Source organism: Schistocerca piceifrons, chromosome 6, assembly GCF_021461385.2.
Source record: "Schistocerca piceifrons isolate TAMUIC-IGC-003096 chromosome 6, iqSchPice1.1, whole genome shotgun sequence".
Taxonomy (NCBI): Eukaryota; Metazoa; Arthropoda; class Insecta; order Orthoptera; family Acrididae; genus Schistocerca; species Schistocerca piceifrons.
In genome coordinates this window covers 527,960,739-527,984,223 of record NC_060143.1, presented here as the reverse complement: position 1 = coordinate 527,984,223, position 23,485 = coordinate 527,960,739, and the positions used below count along the sequence as shown (strand labels likewise).

The window sequence follows — 23,485 nt, the reverse complement described above, 5'->3', positions numbered from 1 at the left end:
CAGTCTATGAAAAAACCATTAACTTTATCCGGGTCAAGAGCTATGCTATGTTCATTATTTCTGCAATGCTCTTGTGCAACAACATTCCATGCAGCTTTGCACTTATTAGGAGCCCCTTCAATGTATCTTTCATATGCTGTTCTTTTTGACATTCTAAGCTTAGTTCTGTATGTTCTCTAACATTCAAGATACACTTTGTACAATTCATCTTTCTGCTCTGCTCCATATTTAAGAGAATTTTTATACATGTGGTACAACAATAACATCTTTTCCCTCATATTGGTAAGTTCATCTGTGTACCACTTAATGTTTTTCTTTATAGGTTGGCTTTTATGATTGATTTTTATAAGAGGAAGAGAATACCACAAATCTAAATAAATTTTAATGAAGTTCTCAAAAGCAGTGTCAGTTTTATTTATTCCCACTTGACAGTTATATTTTCTGAATGAACTGATTTACTACATCTTCCTTCTGCGCTCTAACCCACATTACCTTTTCCTTAGCATTGGCACCTGTGTTGTAGGGGAGTCCTTCAGTTTTGTTTTGGTTGAGTGTGAGAAGTATTGGATCATGATCTGCAAATCCCCACCTACCATACTGACAGTGTACAAATCCCTATCAAAGTTACCAATGATGTTATCTATACATGCTCCATAATCTGTGGCATTTATATTGCTACAATATAGAGTGAACATTCTGAGTAGGTTGAAAAAATACCTTGTGTCTTGCTCACAATCATTTCCCATTTCTACACTCCTGGAAATTGAAATAAGAACACCGTGAATTCATTGTCCCAGGAAGGGGAAACTTTATTGACACATTCCTGGGTCAGATACATCACATGATCACACTGACAGAACCACAGGCACATAGACACAGGCAACAGAGCATGCACAATGTCGGCACTAGTACAGTGTATATCCACCTTTCGCAGCAATGCAGGCTGCTATTCTCCCATGGAGACGATCGTAGAGATGCTGGATGTAGTCCTGTGGAACGGCTTGCCATGCCATTTCCACCTGGCGCCTCAGTTGGACCAGCGTTCGTGCTGGACGTGCAGACCGCGTGAGACGACGCTTCATCCAGTCCCAAACATGCTCAATGGGGGACAGATCCGGAGATCTTGCTGGCCAGGGTAGTTGACTTACACCTTCTAGAGCACTTTGGGTGGCACGGGATACATGCGGACGTGCATTGTCCTGTTGGAACAGCAAGTTCCCTTACCGGTCTAGGAATGGTAGAACGATGGGTTCGATGACGGTTTGGATGTACCGTGCACTATTCAGTGTCCCCTCGACGATCACCAGTGGTGTACGGCCAGTGTAGGAGATCGCTCCCCACACCATGATGCCGGGTGTTGGCCGTGTGTGCCTCGGTCATATGCAGTCCTGATTGTGGCGCTCACCTGCACGGCGCCAAACACGCATACGACCATCATTGGCACCAAGGCAGAAGCGACTCTCATCGCTGAAGATGACACGTCTCCATTCGTCCCTCCATTCACGCCTGCCGCGACACCACTGGAGGCGGGCTGCACGATGTTGGGGCGTGAGCGGAAGACAGCCTAACGGTGTGCGGGACCGTAGCCCAGATTCATGGAGACAGTTGCGAATGGTCCTCGCCGATACCCCAGGAGCAACAGTGTCCCTAATTTGCTGGGAAGTGGCGGTGCGGTCCCCTACGGCACTGCGTAGGATCCTACGGTCTTGGCGTGCACCCGTGCGTCGCTGTGGTCCGGTCCCAGGTCGACGGGCACGTGCACCTTCCGCCGACCACTGGCGACAACATCGATGTACTGTGGAGACCTCATGCCCCACGTGTTGAGCAATTCGGCGGTACGTCCACCCGGCCTCCCGCATGCCCACTATACGCCCTCGCTCAAAGTCCGTCAACTGCACATACGGTTCACGTCCACGCTGTCGCGGCATGCTACCAGTGTTAAAGACTGCGATGGAGCTCCGTATGCCACGGCAAACTGGCTGACACTGACGGCGGCGGTGCACAAATGCTGCGCAGTTAGCGCCATTCGGCGGCCAACACCGCGGTTCCTGGTGTGTCCGCTGTGCCGTGCGTGTGATCATTGCTTGTACAGCCCTCTCGCAGTGTCCGGAGCAAGTATGGTGGGTCTGACACACCGGTGTCAATGTGTTCTTTTTTCCATTTCCAGGAGTGTATATTGAAGTACCCCCAGACAGCAATTTTTGATTTAGATTTTAACAACTTTTCCATTATTAATTCAAATTTCTCAAAGAAAACACTCGTTACCACTTAGTGATCTATAGAGACTTACAATAATTAGGTTATGATTCACAAGATTTACACAGGTGAATTTCCCATCTATTTCGGAACAGTATGGGCTAATATCAATTTTTCTGAATATTGTCCCCTCTTTAACAAAAAATGCCTGCTCCCCCATTTTTTTTCATATTACAGTCGAACTGTTAACCTTAATGTTCTTTTCTTAATCAATACTGTTTGTCCACGATAAAGTGATGATTCAGCAGTAATGTTTACTAGGTGTAATTAACTGTACCCGGAAGATTTGTAAAAATGATGTTCACTAAAGATCACTGGCATCTACTGGCATCTACGTTTGATTCAAGACCACCACCACCACCACCACCACCACCAGGCAGCATGGTATTGATGGTAACAATCGATGACCATCTTGTCAATTATTCTTGTTCCAGCTGCTAGACTAAGCTGCAGTAACTTCAGTGCCAATCCTCTGCTGTAACTGAAATGAAAGCAGCATTAACAAGATTCTGCAATCTCTGACATATCACCTGTGACATTTTTCTCTCTGAAATAGTGTTATTTTGGTGTATGCCTATTGTATAGGATTTAGGTTACAGTTGTAGTGCAGTAAATGGACTATGGCCTATGCTCTCAGCGATTTTATTCTTGACGTACCATTCTGGGGCTGGTTTGTTTTCCTTTTTAGACAACAATTCAGTCTTCGTCATTAAATCATTTCAGTTTATTTGCCTATCTTGCAACTACTCTAACATCATAATCCTGAAATTACATTTATTAAGCATTCAGTCAAACTTCCTGCTGTGGTATGGCACATCATCCATACACTCACGGAATTGGGTGGAATATAGGAAACACCATATCTGTGAACCTCCCCCTCCCCCCAACACCCAGTAGTTTCATAAACTTCAAGAAATTTGCACATTAGTGAAGACAGTTTCTTGCAGGAAACTTGCTGACAAACAAATGTGTGCCAGACCAGATTCCCAGGTTCAAGTGGTGGTCTGGCACACAGTTTTAATTTGTCAGCAAGTTTCAAATCAGCACACACACTGCTGTAGGGTGAAAATTTGTTCTAGTTTCTTGCATCTTGCTACAAGAGTTTGCTGGATCTGTCATTTGAGGAAAGGTTTCTCGAACTTACAGAAGATGCGTGTGTGTTCAGCAATGATGCAAAAATGGCACAAAGACAGATGGGCCTAAATAAATGTACCACTGAAACCTTTAAGCACAAATAATTGGCGCCATCAGTCAAAAAATTGCAAAATGAGGTTGCCAATCAATTTGTTTCACCAAGGGAAAGCAGAAGGGCAAAATTCTTTAAATTTTAGCTGATTTTCTAATGTTACCTTAAACATAAATGCATCACATTTATGATAAAATTAGTAAATACTGCTTGCAAAAATCTAAGAGTAATTAAATGAGTCTCTTGATACACCGCACCACATTTTTGTTCCCTGTTATCGAATATTTGATTATACTATAGACAAGAGAGATTCAGAATTTGCGTGTGACATCCTCAGAGTCTAATCTAAGTGAAATGCTCCAATTGTAATTAATGGTGTCCCTTTGTAACATCAATAGGTGTTACTCTAGACTTTTTTATCTTGGGGTTTTTGTCATGATTTTTATTCATTAATAATAATTCAACAATAATGAAGACTTTAAAGTCTCTTTGGGTTTGCTGCCGGATCCTAAAATCAACTTGACTTGATATTTTGGTGATCAAACTGGTTGCCATCTTCAGGAAAATGCTGATTCTGCTAATGAAGTCCCACTGACAACTGACGCCAGGTTGCAAACCGACGTCCTATATAGGCACCGTTCAGTACACGGCACATGCGCCACCAATCACGGTTTCTGCCTTCCAAGACAGGGAGGTGGCACCGCCCTTAGTGAAACACTGCTGGCAACGATGTATCTCAAGGCTGCACCGAAGAACGTTCAGTTTTGATGCGAGATAATACAGGATTCCACGTCTTGCTAAGAGGAAACGCATTGTCTCTGTTGATTAAATTATCAGCCAACCTAATTTTAATCGCCTCTTTGTAGACACTGTTCCTAAAATGGCAACTACCACAGTTTCATTAAATTTCATACTGTGTCCCTCATTTAGCCAGTGTTCTGCTACTGCCGATTTTTCCGGCTGTTGTAGCCTCATATGACGGTGATGTTCCACACACCTGTCATGCACTGTGCGAATCGAACGGCCAATGTAAGCTTTCCCACACTGACACGAAATTTTGTACACACCGGGTTTCCTAAGCCCCAAATCATCTTTCACAGAGCTGAGCAGAGCCCTAATCTTAGAAGGTTGACGGAACACTCTTAATGTTAAAATTCCTTAAAATTTGTCCAATCTTAAACGAGTTCCTCTGGAAGAGTCCCTTAGTTTGATCAGTGAAAAACTGGATGAAGAGCTGGTGAATCTTTGTCGTCATTTGTTGACGTCCACGTATTTTTTTTTTTTATTTAACGGTAACATTTTTGAACAGAATGACGAAGTGGCTATTGGTAGTCCTTTGTCACCCATAGTCACCAATTTATTTATGGAGGACTTCGACGACATGGCACTGAGGACTTCAGCTTTGCAACCAATGTTCTCCTGGAGATACGTGGATGATACCTTCTTCGTCTTGCCGCATGGATGTGATGCTCTTAACAGATTTTTGGTCCACTTCAACTGCCTTCATCCCATATCAAATTTACTATGGAGGCTGAAAATGATGGGATGCTTCCATTTGTAGATGCTATGGTTTATAAAAGACAGATGGTACTTTGGGATGCAGTGTTCGCCGAAAGCTGACACAGAGAGATTGGTATCTGCATCTAAGAGTTTCCATCCACCACACCAATGCAGTGGCATCCTTAGGACTTTGGTACAGAGAGCATATGCCATTTCCGTCACTGACAGCTTAACCCAAGAACTTGAGCATTTGATGGCTGTTTTTAAGGAAAATGGAGACACCGAAAAGTAGATTCATCGGGCTATGGAGTTTGGACCATCTCCGGAGGTGTATGAAGAGGAACATAGATCTGTGGCCTTTCTTCCGTATGCTGGAGGCTTATCATTTAAGATTGGACAAATTTTAAGGAATTTTAACATTAAGAGTATGTTCCATCCACCTTCTAGGATTAGGGCTCTGCTCGGCTCTGAAAGATGATTTGGGGCTTAGGAAACCCGGTGTGTACAAAATTCCATGTCAATGTGGGAAAGCTTACATTGGCCATTCGATTCGCATAGTGCATGACAGGTGTGTGGAACATCACTGTCATACGAGGCTACAACAGCCGGAAAAATCGGCAGTAGCAGAACACTGCCTAAATGAGGGACACAGTATGAAATTTGATGAAACTGTGATAGTTGCCAACATTTCCGGTTTTTGGAACAGTGTCTATAAAGAGGCGATTAAAATTAGGTTGGCTAATTTAATCAACAGAGACAATGGGTTTCCTCTTAGCAAGACATGGAATCCTGTATTATCTTGCATCAAAACTGAACGTTCTTCGGTGTGGCCTTGATTGCGATATAGCATTGCCAGCAGTGTTTCACTAACGGCGGCGCCACCTCCCTGTCTTGGAAGGCAGAAACCGTGATTGGTGGTGCATGCACTGTGTACTGAATGGTGCCTACATAGGATGTCGATTTGCAACCTGGTGTCAGTTCTCAGTGGGACTCGTCAGCAGAAGCAGTATTTTCCTGAAGATGATGACCAATTTGATCACTGAAACATCAAGTGAAGTTGATTTTAGGATCCGGCAGCAAACCCAAAGAGACTGAAGACTTATTACGCCAGGAAAGCATACATAATCACAATAGTGAAGACTGCTTTGGTGTTTGAGAATAACTGCAACAACTTGCAGAAAGTTCCTAAAATAAACTTGCCTCAGTGACCAACAGGTAAACTTGCGTAAGATTTTGTTCTAATGTAAACACCTTACCAAGTGCTTACAGATGTTACTTGCTAGTAAGCACAAGCCTTTCATAATACTTAGCATCTAGGGGCAGCTTGACATTGACAGCCCTCTGAGACAAATGAATATTTTTCAGGTGATGCCCACTTTTTCCATTTCTGGCAGCACTAGCTCATTCATCAAGTTATCGTGGTCAAACAGTACTTGCACGCCATTCTTTATGATCCATAGAGAAGATCATGATGAGATTTTGCAAAAAGATACCATTTTGCACAAAACTCCTTTTTCCTGCACATGTCAAATCTTTTGTATTATCTGGCTTTTAATTTGTTGAGCAACAAATATTTCGTCTTTAAGATTAATTACACTAATGTTTTCTTTTTCAGTGCTCAGGATACTGTTGGAGAAAATACTTTAAAGAAAGAAGGGTGGTGAAGCAAGCAGGGTTTTACAAACCACCTCCAAGATGATGGAACCCTTGTCAAGGGTGAGGAGATAGGAATTTAATGCTTCAAAAACAGTAGTAACTCCTTCAACAGCTGCTGGGAGAATAAGCTTCCAGTTTTACAAAGACTTAAAAGTTTACAATATTCCTTTTCAGTCAAGTAACAATGACTTTAGCTTAACACATGCAGCATAAAGATGTAAATGTTGTAGAATATCCAAGTTATGAGCAGTATATCAGTGGATAAGCCACCTAAAGCTATTTGGACAACCTTTATCTTTCTTCCATAATTACTAGGTATGTTCTCAGCTGCAATTATTAAAAACTTATTCTTAATATCAAACTTTTTTCCACCAGGTCTGAGGCATACAAAGTCAAAAGCTCTGCACTTTGAATACAAAGAGGCAGAGTGGGCCACGAAGTGAGAAGAGCAATAAACGTCGTTCATTGTTGAGGTGAAACTTGATAGGTGGTGAGGTGACTTCTTATTCCTGCAGACTTAACTCAAAGCTGGATACTGTTCAAGATGTCTGATGTGTCTACTTGCAGCATGTGACATGTTGGATGAATAGAATTCTGGTGAACAGTTAAGAGTAATCTTTACAACCATATTCTTTAGTGGACTGTTTTAGCTTCATCATCTTCTGGGAACATGTACTTATCTTATGTCTTGTGGAAATTTAGTGCATCTAAAATTCTGATTTACAAATATCAGGGAATTATTGGTATGTAATAAAACTTGCTATTCAAGTGCTTTGTTTAAAAGTTTCCTATCAGCAAATAATTACAACATGATAATTACTGAAAAAGTAAATGTTAGAAGTGCTACAGTTCTAGCGTTACAATATAAATGATCAGGCTACACTACATGATTATAAAAAAAAAATTCTAATCTGTTGGAGCAATAAATTGTAGATGAAGTTTCTTGATTGCAGCTAGTGGTAATTTATTTCTGAGTATGATATTTTAACTTGTCACCTGTTAATCAAATTCAGGAGAGTGACAACACATGTATTGAATGTGTACAGTGAACAAGTAGTCCATAACCAGAATCTATGTAATGCATTCGACACCTTGCATGAAAATTACTGGCAAATAAACAGTTTAAACACTGTGCCCCAAACTTTTCTACAACAAGCTTCCATCCTGAAACTTCACTGAAGAAGACGTAATATCCAGTTCTACAAGCAAAATTGTTAACAGTTGTTTATAATCAAAAGTTGTTATTAAAACTATTATATTTAGTAAAATTGTTCCAAGGTGAACAACTTTGCTTCCGCCATTTGCCGATAGGTGGCGACATCGGTAAGTAGCGGTTGAAAGAAACGTATCATAGACGTCTGGCAGTTAGCTTTGACCTCGGTCAACATAACCTCATTCAAACATTACTCTATTTGTGTCTGCATCATAAAATTGTTCTCGATTGAAAATGTCAGTTTATGAGCCTAATTCTCGTCATTTGTGGGAGGTGTTACAGTTTTGTTTCAGTATGAAGGAAACAGCTGCAGAGTCTCATTGAATGCTCTCAGGTACTTATGGTAAGGACATTACTAGTGAAAGAACATGTCGTGAGTGGTTTCAATTCTTCAAGAATGGTGATTTTAATGTCGTAGACCGGCATAGTGATGGAAGAGAGAATGTTTCCGAAGATGCAGAATTGGAGACATTGCTGAGAAAAAAACTCACGTCAAATGCAAAAAGAATTGGCACGACTAGTGGGAGTGACACAGCAAGCCATTTAAAAATGTCTCAAGGCTATGGGCATGACTCCGAAAGAAGGAACGTGGATCTCGTGTGAGCTGAAACCGAGAGACTTTGTGAACAGTTGCTTCAGAGGCAAAAACTGAAGGGGTTTCTGCATCCCATTGTGATGGGGGATGAAAAAATGAGGTCATTACGCTAACCCTAAATGCAAAAAATCATGGGGATATCCCGGCCATGCTTCCACGTCAACAGCCAAACCGAATATTTACGGTTGCAATATCATGCTCTGCATTTGGTGGGACCAGCTCGGCATCGTGTACTATGAGGTGTTAAAACCAAGTGAAACAATCACAGGTGATCATTATTGAACACCTGTAATGTGTGAGCAGAGCATTAAAAGACAAATGGCTGCAATACAGCAAGAGGCAAGATAAAGTGATTTTGCAGCATGACAACGCTCGACCCCACGTTGCAAAAGAGTGGGAAACGTTAAAATGGGACGTCCTACCTCACCCACTGTATTCTCCAAACGTTGCTCCCTCTGACAATCACCTGTTTAGATCAATGGCACATGGCCGGGCTGATCAACACTTCCAATTTCACGAAGAAGTCACACATTGGATTGATTTGTAGATCACTTCAAAAGATGAAGCATTTTTTCGACGTGGGATTCGTACACTGCCCGAAAGAGGGGAGAAAGTAGTGGCCAGCGATGGAAAATGCTTTGAATGATACTTGTGTAACCAATTTGTTTCATTAAAGCCTCAAATGGGGAAAATATTGCGGAAGGGAAGTTGTACACCTTGTACAAGTAATGACATGCTTGTTCACTTCCAACACACAGATCAGTTATTTTCCTTAAAGTGAGTATATTTAAGTCATCATTGTTACAATAAAATATTACTACAAAGTAGAGATTATTCCTGAATTTTTAGTGGAAGTGTTCCCATTTTAAAATTGCAGATGTATCCTACATAGGACCTAAAGGCGTCAACTTTAACGACTGCAGTAGAAGTAATTTATTTGAAACCAAATTTGTGTGTCTCTTCCTTTTTCCAATGAGTGATTAAGTTATGAAAGTTCAATAAAAAAAAATTTAAAAAAAATAAAAAAAAATAAAAAAACTTAACACTTGCAATACTGGTCGCACAGTTTTGTGATCCATTACAAACTTTTAGAACTAGGTTATCTGCACACTGTGATGAGTCATTCCAGGGCATTTGATAAATATTTTTGAAGCTATCCTCTTTGGAAGTTAGTTGACATTCGTCCCTTTTCCAATAAATGATCTTCTCATGGGGAGATTGCAAAGAATGTCACAGTAACACAGGTTTACACAGCTTTTTATTTTTATTTATGTTACTAACCATTTGAAAACATTGATATTTATTTAGTAAAACATGTTAAGAAATACAATTACTGTGATACAATATAAAAAGATTTCAATAACAATATTCTTTAACACTTTTTAATCTTCATCAGATTGTACTATGCTGTCTTTTTGGAAGTCCTAATCTTCTCTATCAGACTGAAAAATCATCATTTCCTGTTGGCCACTGTAGAATGTTGTTAAAAAACTCTTAATACTCTAATGGAATGTACTTCATTATTTTATTACAATCTTGCAGCTTCTTCGTATTCATAGTTCAAATGGTTCAAATGGCTCTGAGCACTATGGGACTTAACATCTGAGGTCATCAGTCCCCTAGAGCTTAGAACTACTTAAACCTAACTAAACTAAGGACATCACACACATCCATGCCCGAGGCAGGATTCGAACCTGCGACCGTAGCGGTCGTGTGGTTCCCGAATGAAGCACCTAGAACCGCTCGGCCACTCCGGCTGGCATATTCATAGGAATTTTATTGTTGTATGCCATAATTCTGGGATAATCAGGTATTTGTTTTCCTTTAAAAAGCCTGTATGTATCGCATGGCAGTCCATTTATACATTCCGAACAAATGACATTCCCCAGATTCTGATACTGAAATTTAGAGAGTGAAAATCCTTCCTTTGCTTGATAATTTATGGCAAATGAAGAATTTTTTTTAAAGTGGTGCGGCCACCATTCCTTATAGTCAGTAATATCTTTATTTTCAATGATCCTGACTTGAAATTAATTCAGTGTTTTTCTTGAATTAACTATCATTTCAACATAGTTTGACAGAGTAGATTCTATCTCGCGGCCATTTGAGACACTTGATTATGGCAAAATCCCTATCACATGGGAGGAAGGCGTGACCTCTAACAGGAAAATAATGCTGAATTTTTTGAAATTTCCCAGTCATTGTGAGATACATCAGGTACAGTACAACAGTTTTTTTTTGCCTGCCCCAAGAATCACTGAATATGTTGTTCTTTCACTGAGTCAGGTAGTCCACTTATGTAGTCACTGAAAAATGTGCACACTACATTGGGATCTCACTTGCCTTGTCCTTCATGCTAGCAGTAAAACTGTGCTGTATTGTCTTTCAGGTTATGGACTACAAATACAAAAAGCTACAGTTTTGGTAAGTAAAACGTTATTCATATAATCAAACACCAGGCAGACTACATAATTCCTTTCAGCACACAGTTTTATCACCTCTTGTTTTTTTATCAAACTTAGATGCTCATCACTTGTGAACCATCAATTCTGCAACCGCCACTCCTTTTGCAACTTCATTCAGGAACGAAGATCTAATTTTGGCTAGAAGCCCCTCACATCTACTTGTGGGTGACTGAATCTATAATGAAAATTTTCATTAAATTACTTGAGATAATATTCATACTTCACTGTGAATTCTAGTTTTATACTACAAAACAAGTCTTTTTCACATTTCAGTTGGAATCCAAATATACAATACTTTTGCCACTGTAGCGCGACTGGTCGGTTGGGAAAGATTGAATATGAGCATCAATCTTCGCAGTGACATCAGATTCAATTGTATTTCCCCTGTTCCCAATATGCTTTCCTTTATGGTCATCTGGAGACTAGTCACTAACAAGGAGCTACGTTAAGCGTGCAACAGTCTTATCACTTACAGCATGCAAACTGCAAAATGCTTTGTGACACACTTTCATCCTTTCGGTCTGTTTCATTACAAACAATCTGAAAGTACCTTTCATCTACACTTACATCTACATGATTACTCTGCAATTCACATTTAAGTGCTTGGCAGAGGGTTCATCGAACCACAATCATACTATCTCTCTACCATTCCACTCCCGAACAGCATGTGGGAAAAACTAACACCTAAACCTTTCTGTTCGAGCTCTGATTTATTTTATTTTGATGATCATTCCTACCTATGTAGGTTGGGCTCAACAAAATATTTTCGCATTCGGAAGAGAAAGTTGGTGACAGATTTCGTAAATAGATCTCGCCGCGACAAAAAACATCTTTGCTTTAATGACTTCCATCCCAACTCACGTATCATATCTGCCTTACTCTCTCCCCTATTACGTGATAATAGGAAGCGAGCTGCCCTTTTTTGCACCCTTTCGATGTCCTCCGTCAATCCCACCTGGTAAGGATCCCACACCGCGCAGCAATATTCTAACAGAGGACGAACGAGTGTAGTGTAAGCTGTCTCTTTAGTGGACTTGTTGCATCTTCTAAGTGTCCTGCCAATGAAACGCAACCTTTGGCTTGCCTTCCCCACAATATTACCTATGTGGTCTTTCCAACTGAAGTTGTTCTCAATTTTTACACCCAGGTACTTAGTTGAATTGACAGCCTTGAGAATTTTACTATTTATCGAGTAATCGAATTCCAACGGATTTCTTTTGGAACTCATGTGGATCACCTCACACTTTTCGTTATTTAGCGTCAACTGCCACTTGCCATGCCATACAGCAATCTTTTCTAAATCGCTTTGCAACTGATACTGGTCTTCAGATGACCTTACTAGACGGTAAATTACAGCATCATCTGTGAACAACCTAAGAGAACTGCTCAGATTGTCACCCAGGTCATTTATACAGATCAACAACAGCAGAGGTCCCAGGACACTTCCCTGGGGAACACATGATATCACTTCAGTTTTACTCGATGATTTGCTGTCTATTGCTATGATCTGCGACCTTTCTGACAGGAAATCACGAATCCAGTCGCAGAACTGAGATGATACCCCATAGGCCTGCAGCTTGATTAGAAGTCTCTTGTGAGGAACGGTGTCAAAAGCCTTCTGGAAATCCGGAAATATGGAATCAACCTGAGATCCCCTGTCGATAGTGGCCATGACTTCGTGCGAATAAAGAGCCAGCTGCGTTGCACAAGAACAATGTTTTCTGAAACCATGCTGATTACGTATCAATAGATCATTCCCTTCGAGGTGATTCATAATGTTTGAATACAGTATATGCTCCAAAACCCTACTGCAAACTGACGTCAATGATATAGGTCTGTAGTACGATGGATTACTCCTGCTAACCTTCTTAAAACACTGGTGCGACCTGCACAATTTTCCAATCTGTAGGTACAGATCTATCGGTGAGCGAGTGGTTGTATACGATTGCTAAGTAGGGAGCTATTGATTCAGTGTAATCTGAAAGGAACGTAATCGATATACAATCTGGACCTGAAGATTTGCCCGTATCAAGCGATTTGAGTAGCTCCGCAACCCCTAAGGTATCTACAGGGTGTTTCAAAAATGACCGGTATATTTGAAATGGCAATAAAAACTAAACGAGCAGTGATAGAAATACACCGTTTGTTGCAATATGCTTGGGACAACAGGGAGACAAACTTCCGAAATTACAGTAGTTACAATTTTCAACAACAGATGGCGCTGCGGTCTGGGAAACACTATAGTATGATATTTTCCACATATCCACCATGCGTAACAATAATATGGCGTAGTCTCTGAATGAAATTACCCGAAACCTTTGACAACGTGTGGCGGAATGGCTTCACATGCAGATGAGATGTACTGCTTCAGCTGTTCAATTGTTTCTGGATTCTGGCGGTACACCTGGTCTTTCAAGTGTCCCCACAGAAAGAAGTCACAAGGGTTCATGTCTGGCGAATAGGGAGGCCAATCCACGCCGCCTCCTGTATGTTTCGGATAGCCCAAAGCAATCACACGATCATCGAAATATTCATTCAGGAAATTAAAGACGTCGGCCGTGCGATGTGGCCGGGCACCATCTTGCATAAACCACGAGGTGTTCGCAGTGTCATCTAAGGCAGTTTGTACCGCCACAAATTCACGAATAATGTCCAGATAGCGTGATGCAGTAATCGTTTCGGATCTGAAAAATGGGCCAATGATTCCTTTGGAAGAAATGGCGGCCCAGACCAGTACTTTTTGAGGATGCAGGGACGATGGGACTGCAACATGGGGCTTTTCGGTTCCACATATGTGCCAGTTCTGTTTATTGACGAAGCCATCCAGGTAAAAATAAGCTTCGTCAGTAAACCAAATGCTGCCCACATGCATATCGCCGTCATCAATCCTGTGCACTATATCGTTAGCGAATGTCTCTCGTGCAGCAATGGTAGCGGCGCTGAGGGGTTGCCGCGTTTGAATTTTGTATGGATAGAGGTGTAAACTCTGGCGCATGAGACGATACGTGGACGTTGGCGTCATTTGGACCGCAGCTGCAACACAGCGAACGGAAACCCGAGGCCGCTGTTGGATCACCTGCTGCACTAGCTGCGCGTTGCCCTCTGTGGTTGCCGTACGCGGTCGCCCTACCTTTCCAGCACGTTCATCCGTCACGTTCCCAGTCCGTTGAAATTTTTCAAACAGATCCTTTATTGTATCGCTCTTCAGTCCTTTGGTTATATTAAACCCCCGTTGAAAACTTCGTCTTGTTGCAACAACACTGTGTTCTAGGCGGTGGAATTCCAACACCAGAAAAATCCTCTGTTCTAAGGAATAAATCATGTTGTCTACAGCACACTTGCACGTTGTGAACAGCACACGCTTACAGCAGAAAGACGACATACAGAATGGCGCACCCACAGACTGCATTGTCTTCTATATCTTTCACATCACTTGCAGCGCCATCTGTTGTTGAAAATTGTAACTACTGTGATTTCGAAAGTTTGTCCGCCTGAAAATGTACTGTTGTCCCAAGCTTATTGCAACAAACGGTGTATTTCTATCGCTGCTCGTTTAGTTTTTATTGCCGTTTCAAATATACCGGTCATTTTTGAAACACCCTGTACTTCTAAGAAACTCATGCTAGCAGCTGTTCATGTTTCAAATTCTGGAATATTCCATTCGTCTTCCATGGTGAAAAAATTTCGGAAAACTGTGTTCAATAACTCCGCTTTAGTGGCACAGTCGTCGGTAATAGTACCATCGGCACTGTGCAGTGAAGGTATTGACTGCGTCTTTCCGCTTGTGTACTTAACATACAACCAGAATTTCTTCGGATTTTCTACCAAATTTCGAGACAATGTTTCGTTGTGGAACCTATTAAAGGCATCTTGCATTTAAGTCTGTGCCAAATTTCACGCGTCTGTAAATTTTAGCCAATCTTTGGGATTTCGCATTCTTGCGAACTCCGCATGCTTTTTCCGTTGCCTCTGCAACAGTGTTCAGACCTGTTTTGTGTACCATGGGGGATCAGTTCCATCTCTTACCAATTTATGAGGTATGAATCTCTCAATTGCTGTTGCTACTATATCTTTGAATTTGAGCCACATCTTGTCTACATTTGCATAGTCAGTTCGGAAGGAATGGAGATTGTCTCTTAGGAAGGCTTCTAGAGACACTTTATCTGCTTTTTTAAATAAAATTATTTTACGTTTGTTTCTGGTGGATGTGGAAGAAACGGTATTGAGCCTAGCTACAATGACCTTGTGATCACTAATCCCTGTATCAGTCATGATGCTCTCTATTAGCTCTGGATTGTTTGTGGCTAAGAGGTCAAGTGTGTTTTTGCAACCATTTACAATTCGCGTGGGTTCATGGACTAACTGCTCGAAATAATTTTCGGAGAAAGCATTTAGGACAATCTCTGAAAATGTTTTCTGCCTACCACCGGTTTTGAACAAGTATTTTTGCCAACATATCGACGGAAGGTTGAAGTCCCCACCAACTATAACTGTATGAGTGGGATTTATTTGTTACGAGACTCAAATTTTCTCCGAACTGTTCAGTAACTGTATCATCGGAGTCTGGGGGTTGGTAGAAGGAGCCAATTAACAACTTAGTTCGGCAGCCTTCACCAAATCAGATAGCCGCTGGAATCCAGAGAGAATTTCCTCAGAGCCAAGGCAACACACGTCATTAGTGCCGTCATGTGCCACCACCTGCAGCTGGCTGCACCCTGTGCTGTTCATGGCATCCGGAAGGACCCTTTCCACATCAGGAATGACTCCACCCGGAAAATTTCTGATTTTCTTTTTGCTCCATCTCCTTTGTACAGGTGAATGCTCTATCAGTCCAATTAAATACAGATCTTTCTCCCTCTCCTAATTATTTCAATTTGATCCTCATCTTTGAAATGTTCAAAACATGTTTTTGAACAACTGCAATAAAACAATGTTGGAGCAAGATACAATATACTTCACTTAAATATTACACATTAAAATGAAGACAGATATCACATGAAAACATTTTATATAAATGTAACTTGCATGGTGGATCAGACTGTTTTGCTGGCACATTTAATCCTTTAGATGTTATGTTTTCCTGTCCTAGTGATCTAGCTCTCTTGCTTCTTTCTTTGACATAGTCATCTACATTTCTTACACCTATTCTTCTCTCATGCACTTTTTCAATTTCAGAGTCACTTTCACTCATATGCTAAGAGTCTACAAACAGCAACTTATGTAAACACACTGACAATGTGGGACAGTAGAACTGAAACAATGTGTTTAAATGCCACTTAGTAGCATTGTTGTAACATCCTTTGCCAGACATCTGGTGGTGCTACTTACACAAGCAAGTGGAAAACAGAAGAATGTCCAGACATTCTTCTCTATTCCACTAATTAAAAACTTTGAAAGGCTATACTTTCCGTATTATTACCTGTTTTTTCTTACTGTTTCCACTCATCAATGATTGGACAGCTCCAAAATTATATGTATATCTCAGCTTACTTTCGAAAAAAAAAATAAAAAATAATAGACTATCTTCCTTTTTCCAATCAGTGATTCAATTACCTTGTATTAATGTTAGCAAAAATTTTCTTTGTTGACACCTTATATATGTATACAACAGATTCATATACTGAAAACTCGGTATAGATGTAGATTTTTGCAGCCATGTTATTTCAGTTATATGGTTTGCATACTTCTATCAGATCTATTATGATTAGGTAAGCAATTAAGCTTAATGGCTTTTCAACAAAAGCTGCTTAAACACATGGCATCAATTTTCATTTGTCACTTACTGTTTTGATTTTAAAAATTATTTTGTTCACTAACTTAGATATTGGCCATAAGAACATTATTGTGATGCATTTACACAATCCTTGTTTTCTTGACGCATTTGCAGCATTGATGCCAAATTTATCACCAAGCGTAACTCTTCTTATGGGTCTTCTGAAAATCTAGTCGAAATATTTAAGCAGCATATATCACCGAGTTATTGGCAAAATATTCCCTCACAAACATTCTCAACGCTGTTTATGAGTGTTGTCACTTGATTAAAAATTTAAGTGCTTAGTCCATTCTGTAGAACTGAGCAGTTTCTTTAAAAATTCTCTTCATGTGTTTTGTGAATGAACCCCCTCCCAGCCCAAAATAGTCTTCTGAAGGCAATATACTGTCACTGTCAATTTTAGTTTCAGTTGTCACTTTTTTCAGTAACATTTGAACTTACTGCTCTTCAGAGTCATCATCACCTGTTCCACTAGTTTCTGATGCTGTGAAGGGACTGCCTCCTGACTGTTCGCCCAATGTACACTCACCTCTCCTTTCTGTATCAGCCTGCTGTGGTGATGTGGCACTCTTTTTGCCTTTGGCTTTGGCTCTGGTACTTCCACCCTGTTGTGGCAAAACCTTCCTTTTTGTTTCATGCCAGCTGTGTCTTGCTGTGTCTGATCGCTCAGCTTCCTTTCTCACTTTATGCTGGTAGTCAAACAGCTCTCCTCCTATTCGTCGTTTGCGTGCTAAACCAGATGGTCCAGGTGTTGGGATGAAGCTGGATGTTGAACTGACATCTTGTTCTTGTAATAGTGTCATTTCAGTTGCTGTCTGACTAGCTGAGGCTGACCCTGAAAATTCAGGTGCCTCTTGCACTGGGCGTTCTCCTGGTAACTGTTCTTGTGCCATTCTTGATGGGCCAGCAATTGACAGCCAGCTGTCCCCACCAGTTGTTTGCTGTGTGGGGCAAATTAGCCCTCCACTTCCATGCCGGCTGTGTCTTGTTTGCACTTTCCCAGCAGTGTTTCCTTCGGGTGTTTCCTCTGACGATCTGCGGATAATATGTTTATGAGATGACTGTGAAAGACAGTTCACTACAGAGAAATATTATAAAATAGTAGAGGAATTTGGCTAGCTGAAGTTATTGCTAAGTGGCTAATATTTTTTAGCTGCAAAGGGAAAGAATTCTTCAATAAGGGAAAGCAAACCACCATCAAATAAAATTTAACTAAAATGGCTAAGGCCAGTCATTTGCTATATAATTTTCTATGAAATAGTTTTCAACCTCCTTCAGGCTCTTCTTGAGATTAAACATACAAAAGTTTACATATTCACATTTGTAGCACGATACTGGATACTGTAGGTGGCTTGATGCAGCAGTGTTGGTGTTAAACATTTAACCAGTAGTTTTCCGATGTTATTGCCTGTCAGACTACAGAGTGAATCACCAATTTGCTATTTTTGTGAACAAGGCCCTGGATGGACAATGGATTCTTGCAGTAAGCACTGACACTGAAATTGCCAGTTTGTCAATTGGATGTTAACAGCAATACCACTCGTACTACAGCATGAAGCAACCTGAAGTGCCAAACCTCATGCTGCAAAATTAAATTTATAGTTTAGCTGTTTCAAAGTGTATGAGCAGATTACCCAGTCAACTGCATGTATTACAATTTTAGAATGGGTGACAGGTCTTTACCTCTTTCAGTAATGTATTTGCTACCCCCAGATTAAGATAAAAACACACTTGGATACAAACTGTCTCCATATTATTCACTCCTTCACACATAGTGATCATTTAAATTCTTTACCCTGTGTATAGTATTGGAAGTCTTTTGGAATCTAGAAATTATTTTATATACTAGGTTCGTTTGTTGTTATTTTAAGTGCTAGAAAGAGTTAGCAGTTTCAGTAATGCATTTGATGATATAAGACCATTTGGAGAAGAAATGGCTCTACTTTTCTGAGCAAGGATTGTTATATGTCTGGCAACCTTGCATCAGGTGATAGTTAAGTACTTAGTGCCACCATGAAAATGAGTTAGCATTTTCTGTATTAAAATAACTCTTACATTACTCATTAAATAAAGTTAATTAGTTTGTGTTTTAAACTTGCTGTTATTAAAGCTCAGTTTTCTTTACAGATTATTCCAGAAAATGCAACAAGTTCTTGATTTTGGGTCTTAGTCATACATCTGTGTATGAGCCAAATTATTGTAATGGGTCTTAGTCATACATCTGTGTATGAGCCAAATTATTGTAAATTTGTTTTATTGTCTATCTGTAATGTGATTTATTCTTACTAATTTTTTACTGTACAGTGAATGGAAAGTGCCTGATTTGCTGTAGAATTGTTAGTTCTAGCTGCTGCAGTTTTGTCATTGTGGTGAGTAGTAGTGTGGAAACGGGAAGTAAGTAAGAGAGAGAGAGAGAGAGAGAGAGAGAGAGAGAGAGAGAGAGAGAGAGAGAGATCTGGACAGGATAAGCAGGAGAATGGTGAAGAGAAGGGTGTGGCAACAGGTAATACGCAGAACATGCAAAGAACGTCATCTAACAATGGGGAATCTAGAATGGAGTGTAACAATATTATGAGTACGGAAGTTGCTACTCAGCATCTTAGCTATAAGATGAGTAGAACTTTGCCTTCTCATAATACAGAACTTCATGTGATACATTTGTGGTGAAAATGGAAAATAACTGGCCCATTGTCTCAATTAGAAGTGGATAAGACTGACAGATGTATGTATGGACAGGGCATAATAAATTTTCAGCAATAAATTGTAAAGTAAGAATGTTCATAAGGTAAAAGAAAGAAAGCTTTTATGTTAGATAATCCCCAAGCTAGAAGTGTATGATGGCATTTGCAGGATGAACTAGGGTTGGAATACCAGGTCACCAATGTTTTAACCTCTGTCTTAAATGATCTTTGCAATCACTTCATTAAGTCTTCACCAACGACGACACCATGAATATAGTGGGTGGGGCCAGGTTGTAGTACTAAGGGATATGGGCACAGAATAGAGTAAGACTTGGTACGATTGAAGTGGCATTGAACCATAATCGAGTTCTGAACAGTCCAGAGATGCCATGGAAGACCTCAGAAAAGTTAATTTCAAGTTGGAACAGCAGCTTATGTGATGTGCCGGGCCATCTATTTGTGGTGTTCCTGGTTCATTCTGTCAGTGGATGGGAACACGCTAGGGATATCCTTCATGACAGGGAAAGGGAAGGTAAACTGGCAGGGTTAACAACAGAAAGTGGACAGGAAGGGAGGGGGGGGGGGGGGGGGGGGGGGGTGGGTAATGCACTGTGAGTGACAAATACCAGTTGTTACAGTTTTAAGATTTGAGTCTTCTTTAGAATTGGGGAGGAGACATCTCTTCTAGAACTGCTGAGAGGAAAAAATTTTTTTAAGAGAGGACAGGATTCAAACAAACTGTTTTAAAAAAGCAATTTTGCGACATAGCTCTGGCTTATTGCATCAGTCCAAACAGTTATTGACCTGAAAATTTTCAACAGTTACTAGGAATTTAATTTCCACCCAATTACATTTCAGTGTGAACTGCCAAATTCCTAGGATGGAAGTAAACTGAATTCATAGATGCAGGTATAAATAGTTTATAAGTGTCATCAAAACCAGTTGTGAAAATCTGCCCGTTCCGTGATGTGACAGCTGGTATCTGTGTGTGTTATTGTACTATAGGATTTATGTTAGCATTTTACTTCTCCAGAAAATAAATGGAGAAAGGAGAAGTTGCCACATTCATCAGAAGTTTTCTTGAATTTAAGAACAGACATTGAAAAATTTAGCTTACAGCAGCATATAGAAACATGTGCAACTTCAGTAGAATTTCATAATAAATTCATTACAGTAGTTATACTTAGCACCCTGTAGGTAATTTTAACCTTTTCATAAAGAACCTTTAAGCTTTATTTGGCCTATGTTAACAGTAATGAGCAAAGAAATGGCCTTTTTCTGGTTGTTTTTAAGGTAGTTTTCTTTAAGACTCTTCCAATAAGCATTTATGGCAATCAGTAACATTACCATTCAATTTAAGTCTCCCTGTAAACTTCTCTACTATGATAGCTAATAGGTCAAAAACAGCCACTGATAATATCTTTATATACTGGTCTAAGGAACAAAATTATGTAGTCTCACACCATGACATGCATTTACTTTTGTTAAATTTGAATACTGATTACAATTTAGCATCTAAATAGAGTTCAAGAGGGTCGCCAGCCGGCCAAAAATTTAATCTTTTAGGGAACTCTCCAGGCATCTTTTTCCACTAATGTCATTAGCACTGTATACAATACTGCTCTGATGTTGCTATAGCTCATTACAAACGTAATTCCAAAATACTGAGTACCGTAACTCTCCTGGCCTCAACCTTCGTTAGTCATTGTCCTTATGCATCTAGTCCCTTCCATGTTCCCATTCAAGCACTACACAGCCCTCTATTCACCAACACACCCAGTGTTTTTACTTCTCTCCCTTCTCACTACCCCCCCTACCTCTCCCCCACCCACTGTCTAAACCTAGGCAACTGTACCTATCTGCCCTACCCTCCCTCCCTCCACCTCACCCCTGCACACTCCCACTAGCAGCACTTTACTATCCTCCACCCCTACCCTGCTATCTGCTATCCCTCCCCCTCCCCACCCCAGCCTCCTCCTCACCCCCACTCAGTTGCCTCTCTAATCATGCACTACTGCTTGTAGTCTGGCTTCAGCTGCCAGAGGTTTTTTTGTGTGTGTGTGTGTGTGTGTGTGTGTGTGTGTGTGTGTGTGTGTGTGTGTGTGTGTGTGTGTCCGTTGTCTATTTTCGACAAAAGGACTTGTTGGCCAAAAGCTCACTTTCTTACAGTCGTTTTGTTGTGCCTATTTGAGACTCAGCATCTCCATTGTATGGTGAGCAGCAACTAAGCATATCTGCTTCTGCTTTGATACACTGGGTTCTAGTTCCTGTTTTGGCCATAAGTGATTGGACACTAATTTTGGTGCCGCTAACAGCCTTCACATACAATGAAAATTTCTTCAGTTTTTTGGAAGATAATTAGACAAAATTCTGCTATGCTAGTAATTGAAGGCGTCATGCATTGCTCTCCTGGCAGCCAAATAAATGTGCTTCAGCATCTCTCTATATGTAGTTTTACACATTGTTTTACACCTATTATACAGTTGCATGTGTCTCTTTGGAAGTTTCGTAACAAACTGTTCTACTGGGTACTTATCTTCATGTAACGAAATAAAGACAATATATGAGGTAGGAAATGAGAAGAGTGATAGAACCAGAAAAGAAGAGGGGCAGATAACAATTAACAGTAAATGATACAGGTTAATTAAAAAGTCCATGAAACATTTAAATAAAAATAAAAAATGATAAATCACTAATGACAATGTAATGAATGATCCTTTATGTAATAAAGGTTCAAATGAGTGTGAATTCCTAAGGGACCAGTGTATCAGGGGTGATGGTAACAACAGGTGCTGTGATGCACTATCAGAAGTCGTTGCAGGTCTGTGGTAGAGATGGAATGAACAAAATCCTTGACGTAAACCTACAAGATGACGATGTGAGTAGCACTAGGTTACCAGTGCCAATGGCTCATTCAGATAGTTTCGTACATAGTTTTGCAAATATGGAGTGGTAATATCTTGTTGCAAGACTGAATTTCTGCAATCAGTTTGAAGTTGTGGCATGAACAACAGTTGCATTATGTTAAAGTAGGTAATGCCATTTGTAGTTCTCTAAGTGAAGGATGGTCCATTGGCTTTTTTGACACACAACACATTAACTTTCTCACATACTCTGATGTGTTCGATAAATTCCCCAGATATATATATATATATATATATATATATATATATATATATATATATATATATATATATATATATATATATATATATATATATTCTTTTGATGTTTCCCAATTTCCCAAAACATGGGAAGTGGCTTCACCACTAAAGTGAAGCTAAATTAGAAAGTGTTAACAAAAACATAAGATATTTATTAAATTCCTTTATAACTTCTTACATAAATTACCCCATCAAATACTCTGAAGAAATGCAAACTAGTATTAGCACCACATCAAGTAGCAATGTTAATTATAAACAGGAATCTATTCTTATAATGTCAAGGGAAACTATTTGGCAATTATCAGCTCTGGTACGACAATATTTTGTAGCTAGACAGTAGCTAATTTTGCTAACTGAGAAAGCAATAAGGTTTTAGGTAACTTTTCTACTGATCTAATGATAGGTAGTTGCTATGAGAGAACACATAATTAGTGTCACATCTGCGTATATCCATTCCACATCAGTGAAAACTACTGTTCATGATGGATCTATGGAGTATAATAGGTAATTGGCAATAAGTTAGTGAGTAAATTGACAAATGAATGACTTCAGCTTTCATGCTATCAGTACTGTATCATTACATCAAACTAAAGAATATATATGTTCTCAGTATGTTTACAAGGAGGCAAATTAAGATAGCCTACATTTCTTATTTAAACATTTCTGTAGGAATTGATGGGGAACAGAACATGGCAGAAATGTCCTTTGCAAATGTTATTTTGATACACACAGATTATATAAAAATTATTGGTTTTTCTGCATTTTTATGATATTAGACTCATGACCACCATGATATCAAGACATTGCTCTTGTCAGCCCTTCTGAAAGTTATGTGCACTGCTGTAACACTCAGACTCCACATTGGATAATTTTCTTCTCACCCTACACTAAGAATGAAAAAACTGCTTTCCTTCAGCCCAATATGTTGCTTTATTCTGCAATTAATCTTTTTCATAATGAAATTTCAAAATGTGTTCTTAAATCAGTTATGGTGCT

General features: G+C 39.9%; 1 protein-coding gene across 1 annotated transcript in view; it reads right to left on the bottom strand.

Annotated features, from left to right (window-relative positions):
* Positions 1-17,081: 17,081 nt before the first annotated feature.
* The window catches only part of LOC124803437 (fibroin heavy chain-like), a 136,138-nt gene continuing 129,734 nt past the window's right edge, over positions 17,082-23,485 (bottom strand). Inside the window, exon 4 of the mRNA XM_047264622.1 lies at positions 17,082-17,679. Coding sequence (XP_047120578.1) covers positions 17,082-17,679 — 598 coding nt within the window. The remainder of the gene's footprint in view (positions 17,680-23,485) is intronic.